Source organism: Emydura macquarii, unplaced genomic scaffold (genome assembly GCF_026122565.2).
Source record: "Emydura macquarii macquarii isolate MOO-44397 ecotype Brisbane River unplaced genomic scaffold, CSIRO-AGI_Emac_v2 contig_1253, whole genome shotgun sequence".
NCBI classification, from domain to species: domain Eukaryota; kingdom Metazoa; phylum Chordata; order Testudines; family Chelidae; genus Emydura; species Emydura macquarii.
In genome coordinates, this window is record NW_027131390.1 from 38,123,300 (window position 1) to 38,143,945 (window position 20,646).

Sequence of the window (20,646 nt, forward strand, 5' to 3'; positions counted from 1 at the left end):
TGTCTGGCCTTGGCTCCGCTCAGCCTCTTCCACTGTCCAGCTCTCTCGGTCTGCCCTGAGGTGGGGGTGGAAGAATTGCCTAGTGGTTATAACGGGAGCCTGGGGGGTCAGGACTCCTGGGTTCCATTTCCGGCTCTGCTACTGATTCAGGGCGGAGCCTGGGGCGAATCACAACTTCAGCCCAGTACAGCAGGGCCATGTACACGGGTCTAAGTGCAGGGGAGGCAGTGGGATGTGACGTTTGCGTGGGGGGTTGGAGGGGAGGGTGAAGCAAGGAAAGCAGCTGGCAGAAGGGGGCAGAAGATCCCTGGCACCTCCCATGCTTCACAGATCCTTTGTGCCCATCCCTTGGCAATGTCGACTCCCCTGGGGTCCATTAGATTTCCCCAGCCAGCCTGCACGCACCTCCTCTGACCCTTGCTGCGGTCCCAGGGTGCCTTCAACACACACAGCAAAATCCCACCCTTTTCATGGGCTTCCCCCCCGACTCGCAGTGCTGCCAGATGCGGGGTGCTGATAGCACCCTTCAAAGAAAATCAGGGGAGTGCAGCCCGGCCAGTGTAGCCGGGACAGCCCCCCTGTCCCGTGGGGGGACTGCTCCCTGCAGCATCTTCCTCCAGGCTCTGCCCCTCGTGTGGGTGGCAATGCAGTGCTGATGTTCCCTTCGCTGCCTGGGGCTGGAGTGATGGAGCTGCAGTTGTCACCTCGTCAGCACTGATCTCCGTTCACCGCTGGCTCACCCGTTGTGCTAGGGCCCTTCGTGCGGGGCCGGCAGCCTCCCCCGGGCCTGGCACGCACCCAGCACGTTCTGGCCGCTGCAGCAATCTTCATTCATTAATAGCTAATAATACCACCTTGTCCCCTCCATGACTCCAGGGTGTGCAGGGGGGAGGGGACTTTGCTGCTGAGTTGAGCAGGCCGTGTGCCAGCGACTTCCTGGCAGGCCCGCTTACAGGCTGTGCTACGGTCTCCCCAGCCCCTGAGCGTCCAGTGAGATACTCCCTGCCCAAGCTAGCTAACGAGCGCAAGGAAGGCTTATTGGCCCTGTTTTACAGGGGGAAACAGGCCCGGGGGCTCCAGTGACCTCCCCAAGGCCACGGAGTAAATCTGCAACAGAGGCAGGGCCTGAAAGCACTCCTGGATCCCACCCTAATGCCCAGGCTTCCTCCTGGACCAGGTCCCGACAGCATCACTGACCCTGTGCCCTGACTCCCTGGCCGGGCTGGCTCTAGCCCTGGTTTTTCCCAGCCACCTCTGCTTCTCTGCTCGCCCTGAGCTCTCTAGCTAGCCAGACTCCTGGCTGCACGATTGCAAGCTGTTAAAGGGAAAGTTTTCTTTGCATACTTCCAACCGGTGGCTTCTCCCCTCCCCTGCTCCGTGACCCTTTCAAGCCGGAGATTTTTGCCTCACTGAGCTGCCAGCATTTGCTTGGCTTAAATTCTTTCCTTTATTGCTCTCCAGTGGCTTAGAGGAAATGCAATAAACATTTCCCACGCCTTGGACCCTCCAGAGGACCTTCCTGCCATTGAACCGAGCCCTGGGAGGAGAACAAACCAAAGCTGCTGCCATGAAGGGCTTAAAAGGGCCTCAAGGCAGTGGGAGGGTGTCTGCTTAGTGCATCCTTCCCCCGAGTCAAGTAACTCCTTCTACCTCCTCTTCCGGATCCCGGCAGATACCCCGAGATATTAATGGATCTCAGGGGAGCTGTGGGGCGGAGAAGTGTTCCCGTGCTTGCTGCATTAGAGTGGCGTGTAGGGGCGGTATGTGCCTGCATCCGCGTGCATGTGCCTGGGCGCGTGCCAGCACGTGTGCGCGCATGTTTGTGTACACGCATGTGCATGCATGTGTGTCGGTTGGCAAACTCCGGCCTGAGGTTTGGGGTTTATTTATCTGTGTTGTTTTCTCTCTCAAGCCAAGCGCATGGCCTGCAGCTGCCTCTCTGCTCTGGTTCATGGGGGGGAGGCCTTTTCGTTTCTGGAGAGAATGACATTCGTAGTCAGGGTTTCATTCCATTTCATCTTAGCGGGTGTTACTGTTCCCAGAATAACTGCAAAGTGCACAAAGGAGCGTGAATGGGCCTCGGCTGATGGAGCCCGTCAGGTTTGACATGGCAGACGTGGGCGTGAATTTGTGTTAGCTTCACAAAGCGTTTGCAAAGTGACTTCTAGCTAGTCTGTCTCTCCTGCCTCAGCTAATCTGTCACCATGGCACCTAGGCACTGATAACGTAGGCCGGTGCGCTCTGGGGGAGGCAGGCCCGCAGTCTTCTGCTCAACAGACAGAACTGATTCCACAGCCACTTGCTTCTCAGGAAGAGGAAAGCATGGGGCTCCCGTAACCTGTGCACAGGGGCAGCGCTCTCCATGCCCTCTACCAGCGAGCGGTGCATCCCCAGAAGCATGAGGTCTTTGCTGGGAAAGCTGCACCCCTACGGGGGAAAAGAAGGGGACAAATTCCCAGCCACAGTGAGCAGCATGGGGCACACGTGGCCAGCTGTCCCCTTGTCTGGGGCAGCAAGGCGAGAACTGTGACTCAAGGCAAGGGCTTTGCACTGAGCCACACGGCCCCGGAGCATCAGACGCAGCATGCTGTCTGTCTGTGTCTGTCTCTGTCTGTCTAGTAGTGACTACTTAGGAATGGCAGGGCTGTCCCTGCACTGCACTTGGTGCCACCCATACCGTCACCGTTACAGCCAGGGTGCAACTCAGGCACGGCCTGCTTGCCCTGGAATGGAAGGAAAATCACCATTAGCTGTTGGCAATACAGGTGCTATGATACACACTCAAACGGTTCTGATTCCCTCTGGCTGAGGTCAGTGGCGCAAGGCATCCAAAGCATCCCGGTGCTGTCTCTGTCTCGGGTGTTTGCCTGTGTTGGAAGCTTTTCTGCATCTGAGAATAATGCAGCCTCAGCCAGCTGTGCTGGGAGCTGGGATACATCTGGGATGTCCCTAGGGTGGCTCCTGGAGCCGGAGCTGGTCGCTTCGACTGCTCGACTGGCTCAGAGAGCTGAGACGGGCCAGGCAGTGCATGGTGTTGGCCAGGAGAGAGGCCTAGGAAGTGGGGACCATTCCAGGAACAGCGAAAGATGGGCTGAAGCCAAGATGTGTGGCTCCCTTTAAAGCAGCCGGGTGGCTGTGTGCTGAGGAGCCCGGCAGGCTGGGTGGCCGGTGTGGTGCCAGAGCATGTAGTCGGGTGATGGTGCTGGCCCCGTGTGCCCGCCTGGATTGCCTGTCTGCTGGGCAACGTGTGGGGGCGCGAGGAGAGATGGAGGGCAGGTGGGGAGGGGAAGCCGAGGGGCTGGATCAGAGCCGCTCTGAGCGAGTGGCAGCTGGCAAGGGGCCCGATCCCACTGGGTGGTAGATATGCCAATGGCCTGTGAAGGGATGTTAGATGGGTGGGTTCTGAGTTACTACAGAGAATTCTTTCCTGGGTGTCTGGCTGGTGAGTCTTGCCCACATGCTCAGGGTTTAACTGATCGCCATATTCAGGGTCAGGAAGGAATTTTCCCCCAGGGCAGATTGGCAAAGTCTCTGGGAATTTTTCGCCTTCCTCTGCAGCATGGGGCACGGCTCGCTTGCTGGTGGATTCTCTGTACCTTGAGGTCTTTAAACCATAATTTAAAGACTTTAATAACTCAGTCATAGGTTAGGGTCTATGACAGGAGTGGGTGGGTGAGGTTCTGTGGCCTGCGTTGTGCAGGTCAGACTAGATGATCATAATGGTCCCTTCTGACCTTATAGTCTATGAGCTTGCAGCAGGTGCTGCCTTTCTGACCCCTCTGGGAGACACCGCTGCCCAGAAGCTGCCTCTCTCCTATGGAAGATTCATCTCTTCAGTAAGGGCAAATGCAAAGTGCCCCACTTAGGAAGGAAGGATCGGTTGCGCATACGCAAAATGGGCAATGACTGCCTAGGAAGGAGTACTGTGGAAAGGGATCTGGCGGTTATGGTAGATCACAAGCTAACTATGAGTCAATAGTGTCACAGTGTTGCAAAAAAAAACCCAACTGAGCCTCCTTCTGGGTTGTGTTAGCAGGAGTGTTGTAAGCAAGACACGGGAAGTAATTCTTCTGCTCCCCGCCGCGCTGCTTAGGCCTCAGCTGGAGTATTGCGTCCCATTCTGGGCACCGCGCTTCGGGAAAGATGTGGACAAATTGGAGCAAGTCCAGAGGAGAGCAAGAAAAAAGATGAAAGGTCTAGAAAACACGACCACTGAGAAAAGCTTGAAAAAACTGGGTTTGTTTAGTCTGGAGCAGGGAAGACTGAGGGGGACGTAATAGCCTTCAAGTGTGTAAAAGGTTGTTTAAAGCGGAGGGTGATAAATTGTTCTCCTAACCACTGAGGACAGGACAAGAAGCAATGGACTTAAATTGCAGCAAGGGATGTTTAGGTTGGACATTAGGAAAAGCTTCCGTACTGTCAGGGTCGTTAAGCCCAGGAACAAATTACCTGGAAAGGTTGTGAATCTCCGTCATTGAAGGTTTTTAAGAACAGGTTAGACAAACCCCTGTCAGGGATGGTCCAGTTGTTACGTAGCCCTGCCTCAGGGTAGGGGACTGGATTAAATGACCTGTCAAGGTCCCATCCAGTCCTACATTGGTTCTAGGATGCAGCTGCCCCTAGGGGAGAATGAATCAAATACAATGTATAGTGTCACTCCTGCAAACATGGCCGGGGTTACTGGTCCGATTGCAACCTAGCTGGACACAGGACACAGTATCATGGCGGTTAGACTGGGACCTTGCAGTCAGGACTCCTGTGTTCTCTCCCTGGCTCTGGACAGGAAGTGGGGGCTAGTGGTTAGAGCAGGGGGGCTGGGTGTCCAGACTCCTGGGTCCTACTCACAGATCCAGGAGGGAATGGGGTGTAGTGGGTCCAAGCAGGTGGGGCTGGAAGTCAGAATTCCTGCCTTCTGTTTCTGGCTCTGCCACTGAATCTGTGTGACCTCGAGGAGGTCATGTCCCCTTTCTGTGCCTCAGTTTTCCCCATCGATACCATGGAGCTACAGACGCTCCCCCCTTTGAAGTATCGTTACTGCATTCACACAAGGAGACTCTGCTGGGGCCCCGGGGGTCGCTGGGGGCTGCAATAGGCTGGATCTGAGCAGAATGACTGAGTGTGTGCGCTCTGAGACTGTGTGAGTGGGACATGCTGGTTCTCGTAGCAGGATCTGCCTGGCTCTGTGCTCTTGTTCTGTCTCTGGCCAGCGAGGGTTCCCAGCCACCCTGAATGCCATGGGTCAGACTGGCCCGCAGATCCCAGCTAACAAGCTGGCAGGGGATCCTTACCGTGCCTGGCACTTGTGGCAGCCCTGCAGTGCCAGGCCCTCTCGGAAGGGGGCAGATGCTGCGTGCTGTCCACAGGAGCAGGCAGACAACCACTGCTCAGCACAGCCTCCCTGCCCTCCTATGAGTCACCCCCTGCCCTGAGCCAGGGTGGTCAGAAGTGTGGGAGTCCCGCGAGGGCAAGGCACGGCTGCTTGGTTGGGTCTGCACCACGTTGCTTGGAAGCGTGTTCTGGCACGGCCTGGCTGCAGAATGCCCAGCCCTGCAACCTCTGTGTTATTCTGCCAGCCGGGGGCAGCCCTTGGAAGCTGTTGTTTTGAAGGTAGTTTCCTTGGGTTGGCCCAGGAGTCACTCCCATGTGCCAGGCATCAAGCCAGCCCTAGTGAGATCCCTCCAGAGGGATGTTTCCACAGACAGCAGGGCAGCCTGGCCGAGGGTGAGATCACGGGGCTTGGCAGTGCAGCGGGCAGCCCCCCGCGGGCACCTTAGATAACCTCTGGGGTGTTGCTCGTGGGTGAGAGCTCAGACATGCACCATGCAGCTACCACCCGGGTGCAAGCGAGCACTGCATTCCCCGCAGTAGTGTCTCCTAACAGAGGAGAGCCCCAGACACAATCCCAGATGCAAATTTCCCTGGATCTAGAACCCAGAAGTTGGAGTGCTCAGGGAGCCGCAGGCAACCCTTCTTTGTCTTCAGCCTCAGCCCCACGTGGGAGCCCCACGTCCTCGGCCAGTGTTGCTGGGCTGCTGTGGTGCCTGGTCCAGGCTGTCGTGGCAGCTGGCTCAGGAGCTGTGCAGCCGCCGGTTTCGGTGCCCTAATCGCTGCGGGTGGCTCGTCGTTGACTTGTCAGTTGCCCCCTCCCCGCCTCCCCTTCCCTCACACACACACACACACACACACACACACGATGCCTGTGTCAGGACTTGTGGGTGACTCCGGCTTAGCTGATAGCTAGCCTAGGGGGGGCTTGTTCCCAGATGGCATCAGCTCCGTGCTCGTTAACGGGGAGTCATTTGGAGCCGAGACAGGGCTGATTTCCCCCATCCAGGCCCCCAGTGTCAGGCTGGGCACCCCCAGGGCACTATCCCTAACGCCTGAAATGGTCTGATTTCATGGGCCAGCGGAGTGCAGCATTCTTAGTGGGTCATTTTCAGGGCAGCAACTGGGAAGGAGAGAAATGCGGGCATGTCCAAGCCCCTGGATGTGTTCCTTTCAGAGACTGAGTCCCAGCTGCCGTGCTATTTCAGTCCACTGAGCAGCATGGCCTAGTGGATGGAGCAGCTGGACTCCGGCGATCTGGGTTGTATTTGGGCTCTGCTGCTTGGAGTGAGCCACTTTGCCTCACCCAGGGGCTCAGACGTTTCCTCAGTTTCCCTATCTTTGAGATCTACTGCTGAACAAGGCTAGATAAGAGCCAGAGACGATTGTTACTGACTCAGTTTCCCTGGGTGCGTGCACACCTGTGTCTGTGTCTGGATGAGGGGTGTCCGTCTGGGGAGGGGCGATGCAGGCTGGAGAAGGAGGTGACGTTTACTCCCATCGGGGCAAGCTGGGTTTCTGTGTTCTGCAGGGGCGCACGCTGCCTTTGCTGGATGGCTCCCGCCCTGGCACACACAAGCACCCCGTGTGAGGAAGCTCCTCTCCTGCTCTCTGCCGTGTGTGATCTGCCCTGATCAAAGTGCAGGGAAACCACACAGGCTGCAGGGAGAGAGCGGCCTGGCCGCGCTGAGCCGCGCCGGCTCTGGAGGCGCTCAGCAAAGTGGCATTGCTCCATTATCCAGACATGAATAACCAGCTAGTCAAACAGCGTCACATGCTCCCTTCCAGGGCGCCTGGGCTGTGCCTAGCAGCAGCGGTACAGCTCTTTAGCCATACTCGGCTGAGCGGGACATCACAAGATCCCTTCTATTAATTAGCACGAGGGGGGAGAAGGGGCAGTTTAAAACATTTGCTCCTGAATCTCCCCCCACCCCCGAGCCCCAGGTGCAGGGTAGGACAAGCAGAACCTAACTGCAAGGGACTCTCCCTTCCTCCCGGTCCCTTCGTGCCACCCCATCAGCAGTGCCCCATGGTCAGCCCTGAGAGGCCACCCCAGCCTCTGGATCCATCCCTCTCTGTGGGGCGCAGCCAACAGCTGCCCTGGAAGGCGTTGCCCAAGTTGGAGCGGCCACAGATAGTGGGGTGGGAATCCCCAGACCCCAGCCTGGCTGCTCATCAGCACGACAGGCTGGTAACGTCAGCCGGGGGGAGCCAGGGTGGACAGAGTGTAAGTAGAGGGTTTGTAGCTGCCTTGGGATCTGGGGTGGGGTGGGGAAATCTTGCTTCACTTGGCCACTCTTTGAGCAGGGCCCTCTGGTGTCTCCTCCTGAAACATGGGCCTCTAGCCCATGGGGTTCCGGGGGTCCCCAGGGCTCCGCACGAGCAGGAATGCCAAGAGAGGGAGACCACTGTGGGCACAGCGGATCTCAGGCAGCCCAGGTAATAGAGCACTGGAGAGTGTTCAGGCATGGGCCCACAGCCCCAAAGAGCTCCCCCCTCTGGAATAGTAACACCCGGCTCTTTTCAGCAGGAGATCTCAAAGCACTTTACAAAGTGAGTCAGGCTCATTATCCCCATGTTACAGAGGGGGAAACTGAGGCACAGCAAGGGGACGTGACTTGCCCAAGGTCACTCAGCAGGCCAGGGAACAGAAGCCAGCCCTCCTGAGTCCCAGTCTGGTGCTATCTCCAGTTGAGTAGACGGGATTTGAACGTGTAACCCCCGGTACACAAAGTGCAGCAACTTTCCACAAGCACCTGCACAGATGGAAGCAGTGCTGCATCCAGGCCCACCCCCATATCCAGGGAGAGGAACCCCGATGGCCTCACGTGTATACAGCAGCCTGGCGCATTCACCAGTGCAGCCTGTGGGCCAGGCACTCCCCCTGTCTAGTGCTGTACCTGATCCACCATGGGTCAGCCCTTTGGTGGTTCCCTGGCTCCCCCCGAGCAGTGCAGGGGGTGTCCCCAGCCATCATGGTGGTCCTCGTCCTGGCGCCTGTGGAATCCACCTGACCTGGCATAGCATCTCCGACCCCGGCCCCCATGCTGCGTTTGGCCTGGGGGGAGCCCAGACGATGGGCCGAGGATCACGCCACTCGCCTGCAGGGCTGCCTCAGCCAACGGCCCAATAAAGCTTGTTTTCAATGAAAACAAATTTTATTGACGTTTTCACCAGCCTGGCCCCAGGAGGCTGGACTGGAAGCCCAGCTCCCAGCACGTACCCTCGCCTGCCGAGCAGCCCGGAGCTGGGCAGAAAGCCCGGGCACCTGGAGAACAGGAGGGGCTGCTAGGATCTTATGTACTTAACTGTTTTCACAAAGGTCCAGTCTGCTGGGGGAAGCGGTTGAGGTGGCAGAGCTGGTCCGCGTTCTGCGCCAGCCTCCCTGCTCTGCTCCATCCGCCCCATCTGCGCTGGCCGTGCCGCAAGCGACACGCTGGCCCTATCCCTGCTTCAACAGGCAGCTCCTTCAGGCTCCCTGCCACGTGGCCAAGCAAACAAGCTGCCAGGCCTGCAGCGCGTCCCGAATCCCAGAGCCGGGACTTGGCTCAGCCGCTGATCCCTGCACGAGAGAGGCCTTGGAGTTCTCTGGGTAGGAAAAGGCGCGTGGCCTGGCGACGGGAGACTGAGGGACGTCTGTGGCTGAAGCTCGCGCCCTCAGATCCCCACTTGCTTTAGGAAGTAGCTCAGATCAGGATCCCCGCGTCCCCAGAGAGGGGATGTGGCTTGGCTAAGGTCAGTGGCAGAGTCGGGAACAGAACCCAGGTAGCCTAGATCCCAGAAGCCCCAAGTGGGGGCAGCGCTTCTTATTGCAGTCAAACAGCGTCATCCAGCCCCTGTGCCTGTCTCTTGCTTGTTCCTGCGTTCTGGACACCAGCCCGGGAGTCCCTGTGGCTCTTCTGGGTGGAGCGTCGTGCCCAGCAGTCCCCATCTGGACGGTGAGGGGCACTGGGGGGCAGAAGTGTTTGCTGGAAACGGGCCATAATTCACAGCAGAGGGGGCATCGTGTAACCCTCTCCCCAGCCTGCCAGAGCCCTGTGCGTTGTGCAATATCTCCTGTTTTGCTTGACTTGACAGCCCAGGGCAGGTCCAGGACCTACCCAGCACTGCCCCCTGCCCATATGCCTCCGCCCTGGCCTAGTGGGGAAGGAAATTCAGCCCTTGGCCAGGTCTGGCAGCACTGTTGAGAGTTGAATTAAGAGGATCCCTGTTTCCTTTGTTAATTGAACAAGCGCACTTAGAAACTGAGACGTGACGAATAACAAAGAAAGGGAGAGATGAGCCCTCGACATTGGTCCCCGAGAGCTTTATAAAGGTGGCTGTCACTATCCCCAGGGTATCGATGGGGAAACTGAGGTACAGAGAGTCAGGGTCAGGAACAAAGCCTATCTGCCAACCCGGTGCTCTAGCCGCTGTGCCACCCCTGCCCACCTCCGTCTCATGGAGCAATGCCCGCTAAGGGCTCATAACCTGAATTCTAGATGCTCCACACCTTGGTGCATAGCTGAGCTGCAGAGCTGGGAAGGAACAGAGGAGGAAATCCTGGCCCACTGCAGGATTTTGCTCATTTGTACAGTAAATTACAGAGAAAATGGCTTTAAATTGCTGGAAATCTCCCCCCTCGCCCCCGCTCTGGGAGTGGCAGCCCCCACTGCTGTGCTCAGCCATGCCCAGGGCCTAATGATGGGCTGGGAACCCTGTTACAGCTCTTCTTATGCATTGTAGCAGCAGGACATCATTCTCTGGACCCTCCCACTCCCTCTGCTGTAGGAGTGTTTCAGGTTTACACTGTTTTCAAGTGAACCAGAAGGAATTATGCACTTGTGCAGACACAAGCAGAGGGAGGTGGGACATGCCGGATGGCTGAGCCTGGAATAAATGCCATGGCCGGGGTGAGCCGAGCACCGGGCAGCACTGAGCTGCTGGTTCTAGCTGCCACATGTGCTGTGCCAAGGAAAGCGAGCCAGCTAGGCAGCTCTACCCTTAGTGCTGCTCACGGAGGGCAAGGGAGACAGGCTGGACCCACAGATTAGTGAGGGGTTCTGGGCATCTGGCAGCGATTTCCATCTCTGAACCCCAGGGGCCTCTGGTCCCATGGCACCCTCTGGTCCCTGAACGTCTCTGGTGGAGGTGGCTCAGCTGTTTGCTGCTTGTCACTGGGTTATTTCGACCAGCACAGGAACAGCCTGGATGTCTCAGGATCCTGCCTGGCGTGGTATAGCTATCTCTGACACCACTGTCAGGCTGGTCCTCAGGGACGCCTACGGCACGTCCTGTGATCTGTGCCCCACAGGAGCTCAGTCTAGGTGATCTGGCCCTAGAATAGAGGTGACCCTGTGGCCGATGGTTTTGCTGGTCCATGGGTGGGTGGCCGGTCCCTGTGTCTGGAATCTACGCTCCTGCCCGGCAGCAATGACAGCGTCCGGCCGGCATTCTTGTCTTGGAATTTCTTCTCTGCCGGTTTCTTGTCATATAGCTCCGTGGTACCTGCTGCCATTGTTAGCCCATTTGGCTGTGTGTGGTCAGGGTTTGCTGGAATTGCCATAGAGAATAGAAATGCTGGGCCTGAGAGCCATTGCCTGTTACAATTTCCCATTTACATTGCAACTTGATGAAAACATCCCGGAAGAGAAGTCCTCTAATCTGTGGCAGTCACTAGATCTGATCGGCTTGGCACCACGGGTGAGTGGGAACTGTATGAGGTTTCGCTGCTTCCATTGCATTTGGCTGCCTGCCTTGAGTGCGGATTTTACACCTGGACGCTGGGCTACCGCTGGGTGTCTTGGGCTCTGTTCTTCCGCTTCCCAAATAGACGTCTGGACTATGGTGAGCATTTCCGCGTGCTGGTCTGACCCAGCAAGCTCTGGACCCTCATGTACAGTCATGTGCTCTGCATAGTCCCAGAAAGATCCCATGGGTGGAGGTGGCTGGGCTTGTTCTGCTGACTGTCCATCCAGAATTACTCTCTCAAGCTGCTGTAAGGTTGGATCGTTTTGTGTTTCTTCTTTGAGCGTGTCATATTTTGCTTGGGAAATGGATAGCACTTGAGTCAGATGATTTACTTGAAGCCAGCATTTCTAGATGCACGTGAAAGCATGTCACTATGAGACGCTCCTTACCATGCGAGCATTGTCTGAGTTTGCACAAAGGTTTCTGTGTTCTGGCTTCTAAAGGTTTAGGAGCTTCTGGGTGCAGCGGCTCCACCTCCGTGCCCCCTAGTGTTCAGGTTGACACTGCAGGCAAGACCTGCCTTAGTTTCCCCTCACCCAGGTATAGACCGGTCCAAAACAGACCAGCTGAGCATTACAGCACCCCTTCAGGGCCTCATGTATTGATAACAAAAATGAATATAAGCAAAAGATAGACCTTGTTCAGGTACCCCTGGGAAATGCACCAGCTCAGGGCAGTCCAGCTCCTCCTTGGCCCTTTAGCCATGGGGCGCTCTGGGGCCAGGACGCATAGACTGCTTCCCCTTTCCCTGCAGAACAGCCTCTGGTTCCTTCTTTCAGGATATCCCTGTTCCCTTCCCCTGGGGAATAGTGCATGGTTGTTCTCTCGGGAGCCTCCCCGTTCCTTCCGCTGGTTCCCCCGCTAGCCCCTTCTCCTCCTGTGAGTCTCTCCTGACTGAGCATGGGCAGTCTGTGGGTAGGAGGCAGGTTTCTTCTGGGGCAATTTGTTATCCCAGGGGATTCGTTAGTCTCGGGGACCCTGACTCCCCTTGGCGGGTCACCGGCCCCAGGACCATCTGTTTCTACCTCCAGACATTTCTGCCCATGCCCAGATTCAAGAAGCTGCTTCCCAGCAAACCCAGAGCCAGTCGCAGCCTCGTCCTGGCACATTGTATCAGGGCTTTGTTGTTCTGCAATGCTGCTGACTTCCAGGGACGTCCAGGACTGCAGCCACCTCCTGCCCTTCCCCACCAGAATCCCTCCTAGAGTGACCAAAGATTGTTTGTTTCCTCCAGACAGCGTGTAATGAGGTTCTGAGCCCCAGGAATGCTGGGGAGGAATTGACTTTGATATCCTGGCCCCAGGCCACTGATATTGGCTGGGATCACTTGGCAGGGGACAAGCGCTACCAAGGTGCAGATTGAGCAAAGCAATGGGACCCCACTTGTGCCGTGAGGGTGGTGGAGGGAAATGTGAGTGGGATGCCAAACGATCCTTTCCGCTTTCCCCTGCCATGATAAGCCTCTGCTGCCAGGGGCCTGCCAGGACATTCCTGGGGCGGGGGTCCCAGGGCTAGATCCGGACATCCCCGAGTTCAGGGAGGCCAGTGGGGGTTAGTAGACGGGGATGGAATCAGCACCCACAGTTGGCTGAATGGCCAGGCAATGTATTAGCATATGGCAGTCCATTTGAGAGGGACAGAGTGGTCTAGTGGTAAGAGCAAGGGTCCAGGAGGCAGGATTCCTGGCTCCTTAGCTCTGGGAGTTGAGTGGGATCTAATGGTTAGAGCAGGGGGCTACAAGTCAGGACCCCTGGGTTCTTCTCCCATCTCTAGGAGGGGTATATGGTTGGGTGATGTGAGAAAGGGTTGACCTAGGAAACCTGGCTTCTATTCTCCACTCCGCTGCTGGCTCACTATTACGCAATCACTCCCCTGCTCTGTGCCTCAGTTTCCCCATCTCTGATCTGGGACTTATGATCCCAGTTCCACTGTGTAAGATGCAGTGTGACCCTTGGGTGGAAGGTGCTGGGTGAGAGCCACGTGCTAGAACGATTATTCCATTCTGGGTCAGTGCGGAGATCCCCAGGGAGGAAGATGCTGCAGCCCCAGACTGCCCCCCAGAAAACCTGCCTCTCGAATGTACCGTGGCCAGCTGCTGGGTGTGCTGGGCTCAGCCGGTTCTGCTGCAGAGACCTGGGCTCCCGGAGTTCCCTGCTCCTCTCTGGCCACCTTTGCAGCGTTTCATCTAGGCGTGACAGCGGCCAGATGCTGGGTCTAGAGACAGGCCTCTCTCCAGGGGCAGCGCTGGTCTGGGGGTGGGCAGGCAGGGGCACAGAAGCTGAAATAATTCCTAGCTCTCTGGCTGGGGTGCCTTGAGGTTAACACCTGCCCCAGGCCATGGCCGGCTCTCTGGGGAGCTGGGAGGGTAGCGGGGGCAAGTGATGAGGGGATGTCCTTGTCTCTTTGGGGGGGCACCGTCAGGCCCAGTCTCCAGGCTTTGCCAGGGCCGGCAGGTTTTCACGCCAGCTCTGCAGAGGGTGGCTGTGCAGCTATACACAGTGCTGCGGGTGCCACGCCCCCCAATCACAACCCGCTATCCCCGGTCCACTCCCAAGCAGGGCCCTAGATCAGCGCCTGCACCCCCGCCCACTGCCCTCGCCCGATAACTGCCCCCCAACCTGCTCCGGCAATCCAATCAGTGGCCTGCACCCGGCCCGGCCCAGCAGCCGGCACTCGCCAGCTGAACCACCCAGATAAAGAGCCCTGATGTCCTTGCCCCTCTGCACAAGAGGGATAGGGTCTGGCTTATCCCAGCACTGCCCCACGCGGGCACTTATCTCCCCGGGGAGCCGGCAGCACCCCCTCTGCCCTGGGAGCGTATCCCGGGGTGGGGGCTGGGCTGCAGCGGTGGTGGTGCGTGCGGTGCCTCTCCATGGAGCTGTACTGCCTCCCCTCCCCCAGTGACCTGTCAGTGTGGAGTGGTGGGCTCTGGCAGTGGAGGAAGGGTGACAGGGCAGGACCCTGAGCAGCCCAGCTGTAATTTATTAGTAGAAGGCAGGCCCTGGCTATCTGGGCGTCTTTGCAGGGCCTGCCCTGGGCGCAGCAGCAATGTAAACCCTCCTATCAGTCCTGGGTCCTGCCCCCTGGCCAGCGACGGGTGCACTGGGAACAACGCGGGGCCAGCTTCCCACTGCAGCCAGCAATCCCCGCTGACTCTAGCCAGCTGCCTTGTGGTCAGCAAGACCGAGGACTGAGCCCACCGCTGAGTCCCAGGCAGGGCTGAGGGAGGCACATGGGCTGCAGGCAGGGAAAGGGACACTTGTTCTGCTGCTGTCTGTACTTGCTGGGGGGACAGAGAGGCCTGCAGGCCTGGGGGCTGCAAAACAACACAGGGGATACCAATCCCACTGGGTGGGGCTGTGCATGTGTGCATACATGTGTGCACGTTTGTGCATGCATGTGTGTGTGTGTGTGTGTGTGTGTGCATGCATGTGTGCATGTGCGTGTGTTTGATGCTGAAAAGCATGATCCTATTAAAATACATTCTCTGTTGCTGCAGAGGAATGAGCACAGGGCTGGCAGTCAGGACTCCTGGGTTCTAACCTTAGCTCTGCCACTGACTGTGTGTGTGACCTTGGGCAAGTCACATCCCCTCTCTATGCCTCGGTCCCCCATCTGTAAAGCAGGGGTGAGGGTACTGAGCGGCCATGGGAAAGTGCTCTGGCGCCAGAGACATCGCTAAGGGTGACGTATTCTGGATTCCTTTTCTTCTGCCGCAGAGCTCCTCGCTGCTGGAGGTCTGTCGGGCCTTAGCTGGGGTACAACAATTTCTTCGCCTGAGGCAGTGCAGAACGCTCTCAGGCAGGTGCAGCCTGAGCGACGGAGCTGGAAGGGCTAAGGACTGAGATGGGGTGTGGAAAACCTGGCTCCAGCCCCTCCCAGGGTCAGTCCAGGACAGGTGGTTTGCTTAGCTTGTCAGCTGAGAGACCCCTGAACGGGCAGATGCGGGGCTCAGTCTGGGCTCTGAGCGGCCTACGGACGGGCCAGCGGAGAGTGCACTGGCTGGGAACTCAGGACACCTGGGTTCAATAATTCCTGCCTTTACCAGAGACACTTTCTGTGACCTTGGCGAGTCTGGCAGTCTCCCCTGGATCCTTCAGTGACCTGCCTGTGAAATGGGGACAATCCTGCCCTGCCTCACAGGGTGCTGCGAGGTGTCAATCTGCAGAGGAGCATCACTGGGTGACAGAAGGGCAAAGACCCTGGAGCGGAGAACGTGTCCCCAGGAGGAGGGGCTGCTGCATTCACACACTGCCGCTCAGGCACGCTGCATGCCGCTGGCTGTCTGGGTCCAGAGAGAGGCAAGAAGGGAGCTCACGCAGCACTGCGGAGTGGTGAGCAAAGACACCTGAATATACAAATGTCTGAGCCAAAAGCAGGCCTTGTTCCCAGCGAAAGCTGGCCAGAGAAGAGCCAGCAGGTCCACTAGAGGGACCTCACAGAGATTGCTGGATGGCTGGTGAGAGGCCGTACCTTGGGGCAGGGACCACGCCTCACTTGGCATCTCCCAGGAAGCCAAGCGCAGTCAGCCCGTTGCTCGGGGGGGCAGGGGACTCTCAAGTATACAGGGATGGGGCATGCGTTATAGAAACATCCCTCTCCAGGGAGAGCCTCGGGGCTGCCGACAACCCGTTGAGCCCGTAAGCCTGCTTCTGCAGCGCCACAGCCATGCCAGCTGACTCCCAGGTGGTAGCAGCAGTAGTAGGCTTCTATCCGCTGTGTGCACCAGCCCACTAGATGGCAGCATCATGCTTTCTGATGCAGACCCACAAAGCCAGGATATCATGCACTATATCCGCAGAGGTCCCATCATCCTGCGGCCCCCCTGCTCTAGCACTGCTGATGGAGGGGCTCTGGGCTCAGTAGCCCTGCACCCTGCAGCCCACGATTCGCTGCCATGATGCAAGTACCCGTGTGGAAGGAGGAGGGATCCCCTCTCTCCCCTGGCACTCATGGAACCCACTCAGCCGGCTGACCTGAATCGGGGACTCCTGGGGAAAACATGCCTACCCAAGAGCACATCTGCCATTTGCCACCTCTGTTTATTCAGCCCGGTGCCCGGGGCGCTGGCTTGCACGGCCCAGGCATCCTGGCACCCACGCTGCTGCCCACAGGCGCAAGGGAACAGCCTGTGTTGCTGCTGGAATCGATGACCCTTGTTGCATCCTCCTGGGAGAGCAGCCTCTCCCCAAGGCCCGTCGTCTTAGGCACCTTCGGCCTGCACATGCGGCTCTCTGCCGCCGGGGGGCGCCTTGCGCCCGGCAGCAAGGGGAGGACCCGCCAGAAAGCGCCGCTGGCGCCCGTGGGAAGCTGTTGGGCTTGAAAAGCAAAACATGTTTTGGTCACTGCAGGTTATGTAACGCTTGCTAAGAAGCGGCCTAGTTCCGAGGCGGTGCAGCGCTTGTTTGGGCTTGAGTAACGAGACGTGTCTGGTTTTTTTAATGCAAATTTGCACATCAGGTTGGGCAGCGCCCAGGCTGAAGCTGGGCGCTTCTCCCATCAAACCGAGCCGGGCCGGGCCCCGCGTCCTTTGCTGTGCGTCCTGCACCCTGGAAGGGGGGTTGACTGAAAGCTTGCAAGCTGCAGCGATCTCAGGAGGCGCTGGGAGGCCGGGGAGGGGTAACAGCTGCGGGGGAGTGGGGTCTGCATGCACACGGCTTCCAGCAGAGGAATAAGCCGCTCGCAAAGCCCTTGTGATGGATGGGTAGCGGCGAGGCTTTTCAGGGTGTGCGTGCCGGGAACAGCCAGCCCCGGCCCGTGCCCTGGCTGCTGCAGGGAGCTCGGGCAGTCTCAGGCCCCTCGACTGCCCCCCAGCTGTTTGCAAGCACGGGGGGGGGCAGTAAGGGATGCCCAGCGCTTTATGTCTGCCCCTCCCCCCACGCACACACCCGAGGCCGGGCCCCGCAGGCTGGGGCGGAGGGGCTGATCGTCTGTGCGCGGCCCGGGGAACGGGCGTGGCGCGAGCCAGCAGCAGCCCACGGCCCCGCCCCGCAGCCTGACACCATGTGACGCAGGCGGGCACCTCCTCTATATAAGGCGGCGGGGCTCGGAAATAGCCACAGCGCGAGTGAGTGAGTCCCGTCTGCTGCAGCTGCTGCTCCCGGTCCCAGCGCGCCAGCCCGGCCCGCCGCGCCACTGTCCCCGACCCGCCCGGTTCGGTTCTGTTCGGTTTTGCCCCGCCCCGCGCCATGAGCACCGGGCTCTACCAGTCCGCCATGGAGGTGGCCGTGTACCAGCTGCACAACTTCTCCATCTCCTTCTTCTCCTCGCTGCTGGGCGGCGACGTGGTCTCGGTCAAGCTGGATAACAGGTAGCGGGCCGGGCCGGGCCGGGCCGGGGCGGGGCGGGGGATCCCGGGGTGCGCAGGGGGAGTGGGCCGCGCCGCGGAGCGTGACTCGCTGCTAACCGGGCGACGCCGCCTTGTGTCTTTCAGCGCCTCCGGAGCCAGCGTGGTGGCGATCGACAACAAGATCGAGCAGGCCATGGTGAGCATGGGCCGGGGCCACCCCGCGGGCTGGGGCTCGCCCCCTTCCCCGCCACCGCGGCGGGTCGGGGGGTCTCACAGCAAAGACGGGACCCCCAGAGAGGCAGGGCCCTGCACCCCGGTCCCTACAGCTCCCGTGCTGCGGGTTCTCCCAGCCGCCCTGAAGTCCCGCCGGCCCCGAAGGGCCCCTGCACATCAAACTCCAAAATGGGCTTTCCTTCCTGGGGCAAAAAGCGCAGTGAATTGATCCTCTGAGCTGGGCAAGCCCCTCGGTTCTCCTGGCCCTGGGCTGGAGCAGCAAAGCTCTGTCTTCAGGAGGGCTCTGCAGCAGATGGGAGCCCGGTTGTGGCTGGTGAGACATGCAGAGAGCAGGGCTCTGAGACATGCGGGACGGGGCCAGGAAAACAAGCGTTTGGGAGTTGTTTAAAAAAAAATCTTGCAGTACCCTATTGGCTCTGCATGCAAAAGGTTTGCAGTTCCACTGGGAGACGTGCCGGTTGCTCAGCTGCCCCCTGCCTCCATCCCAGACGAGAGCCCTTTGCCCAGAGCCACGTAATGACATCCCCTGCTACCGGTTTATCTGGGAGCTCAGGCTGGCTCTGAGCACTGATGAAGGCAGCACGGGGCGACCCGCAGTTCAGCCGGAGCCCATGGCTTAGCCTGGGAGCTGGGGTGGAATGGTTGCTAACAGCCTGCCTTTGGTTAATCTTTTGCAGGATCTAGTGAAAAACCACCTGATGTATGCCGTGCGGGAGGAGGTGGAGATTCTCAAAGAGCAGATCAAAGAACTGGTGGAGAAAAACTCCCAGCTGGAACGAGAGAACAACCTCTTGAAAACCCTAGCCAGCCCGGAGCAGCTGGAGAAGTTCCAGTCACGGCTGCCGTCAGAGGTGCTGCCCACCAAGGAGCAGAGCTGCCGGGCAGCTGCCCCAGCCCAGCACGCCGGGGGCTCTGCGGTGTAAGGTGGCTCTGTCCTTGGAGTGGGCAGAGCCACTGAACTCTTTCTACTTATCTCCTTAAAAGTTGTTTCCTCCCTCATCTCATGTGGAGAACTTCCAAAGCTGGCAATGGCTGGTGCTGAGATGTGCTAAGGGCGCTGCCCCGGCTGCTGTGCCACGGACATCTCCTGAAGGGGCAAGGTGTCATGCTGGGACACTGCACAGCCAGACGACCCCCCCCACTCCGGGGTGGGAGTCACAGCTGCAGCTCGCCTGCCCTTCCTGGTCTAAAGCATACCCAGGGAGATCTTCAAACACTGGCAGGGCATTAGGGCCCCTTCGCACGTCCGCGAGAGTGCACGCCAGTCCTGAGCCCTCACTGCACTGTTCAGCAGGGCCCCCGTTTCACTTGACAAAGAAAGAGAAGGCAGTTGTTGCTTAGGAGAGATACGAGTCTGCCCCTCAGGCCACCCTGGGACAGGCCTGGGGCAGGAACCAGAAACTGACCTTGTCAGCACCTCTGTGTTGGCAGTTGTGATATAGTGCATGGCTTGTACACACGACAGATTGGGGATTACAAGGAAGGCTTTGTTCTGCTAGTGCAGGTGTCTTTGCATCCATAGCCCCCTCTAAGACGCATACGCAGGCAACCCGTGCAGGGGATGGCTCCTGACACTTGGGGATCGTGGGGGGGCTGCTTTGTCTATGGATGCTGCTGCTCAGATCTGTGCATTTGGGGCACGCTAAGGATTCAAGCCCAGCTTGGACGTGGGACGCTTGGATGCTGTGTGTAAATGGGTGGCTGGAACTGTCTTGCTGTGGGACTGATTTTTTATATGTAAACACCCCCCGGGAGGGAGATGACACCTCTCCAGCCCGCCCAATGCAGGGCTATGGGCCCCCACCACAGAGATTTTATAAAATGCCAAGCAGAACACCCAGCTGTGGACTGAATGGTGGGGCTGGCGTGGCCCCATGGAAGCCAAGGGCTGAGGCTTTTTGCTCAGTGACTTGCCCTCCCCTCGACACAGCTCTCAGAGGGACGGGACGTTGCTCTCGACGTCGGACTGTAGGAGCATTAACGGGATTGTGTAAATCTAGAGAGACGTGGCAATAAACTCTACTTTTGATACAGATGCAGACAGGCGAGTCTTTGTAAAGGGGGGGAGAGAAGCGGCGGTGGGCAGTCGGAATGTAGGGGTAGGAGGGTGTTTATGGGAGACCATCAGTGCCCCAGGAGAAGGGCTGGGGTGGGGGAGGGGCAGGGAGAGGAGGGGTGCTGTGGGGAGAGGCAGACTCCAAAAGTTTTGGTGGCACATGGGCTGAGGATCATGCTGGGCAGGGAGGGATTCCCCCAGCCCGTGTGTGGTGGACAGAGACAAGCGAGCTGGCACTGCCTGAGCTGGGGTTCTGATGGGGTCCCCTTGCTGCCCAGGCCCCTTCCTGTGCTGCTCTCCCATGGGATGCAGCAAGCCGGGATGCCGCAGCTTCAGCCAGTCAGTCTGGAAGCTCCCTATTGCCCTGGATGCTGCTGCTTCCAATGGGAGGCATCTAAGCCGGGGGTGGGTGAGCTGGGGGGCCAGTGATCCCAGTCCCCCTGCATTTCAGCCTGATGGATCAAGGCTTTGAACCTGTGCAAGGAGAGTTGGGGAGGGGGGAGGGCTCCCATGGCCAGGGCAGGGGGCACAGTTCCTGGTGACCGCACCCTGCTGCCCGAGCCAAGGGGACCTGGCGTGTGTGCAGGGCCGTTGGGGGCTGGGCTGTTACTAAGAAAATGGAAACCCAGGGCCTGGAAAGGGAGTGAAAGTGAGAGACATGCACCGGCACCTTTTATAGCTCTGCTGGTGCCCCTCAATCCAGACCCACAGCTCCCTAGTATCCCAAACAGCCCTGGGATCTCAAACAGCTCAAATCCAGGTGGAGAGTACTTCAGAGCCCCTCGGGACTGGTGCCCCTTGAGGAAGATCCTTCAGACAGCGCAGTTAGGAGTGCAGGAGGAGAAGAGCAATGGCCCTTTCCCAAGCTTACTGGGCTGGGCTGCAGGTGCTGCCTGGGGCTGGCGTCTGGCAGAGGAGAAGGATGCTGTAAGAGGGCACAGTGAGAGGGTCACAACTCCTGGGGTGAAAAACATCCCCTCCCATCCCTCACCGATGCTCATCTCTAGCCAGG

The 20,646-nt window shown here is 58.7% G+C and overlaps 1 protein-coding gene across 2 annotated transcripts in view; it reads left to right on the plus strand.

Moving 5' to 3' along the window:
* The window catches only part of TSC22D3 (TSC22 domain family member 3), a 43,519-nt gene extending 23,431 nt beyond the window's left edge, over positions 1–20,088 (plus strand). Inside the window, exons 1-3 of one of the 2 annotated variants that reach the window (XM_067548515.1) lie at positions 17,128–17,365; positions 17,489–17,540; positions 18,256–20,088. In XM_067548515.1, coding sequence (XP_067404616.1) covers positions 17,244–17,365; positions 17,489–17,540; positions 18,256–18,501 — 420 coding nt within the window. In that variant the 5' untranslated portion in view covers positions 17,128–17,243 and the 3' untranslated portion in view covers positions 18,502–20,088. Of the gene's footprint in view, positions 1–17,127; positions 17,366–17,488; positions 17,541–18,255 lie in introns of those variants that run through there. The other variant, XM_067548514.1, reaches the window with a different exon arrangement.
* Positions 20,089–20,646: the final 558 nt, after the last annotated feature.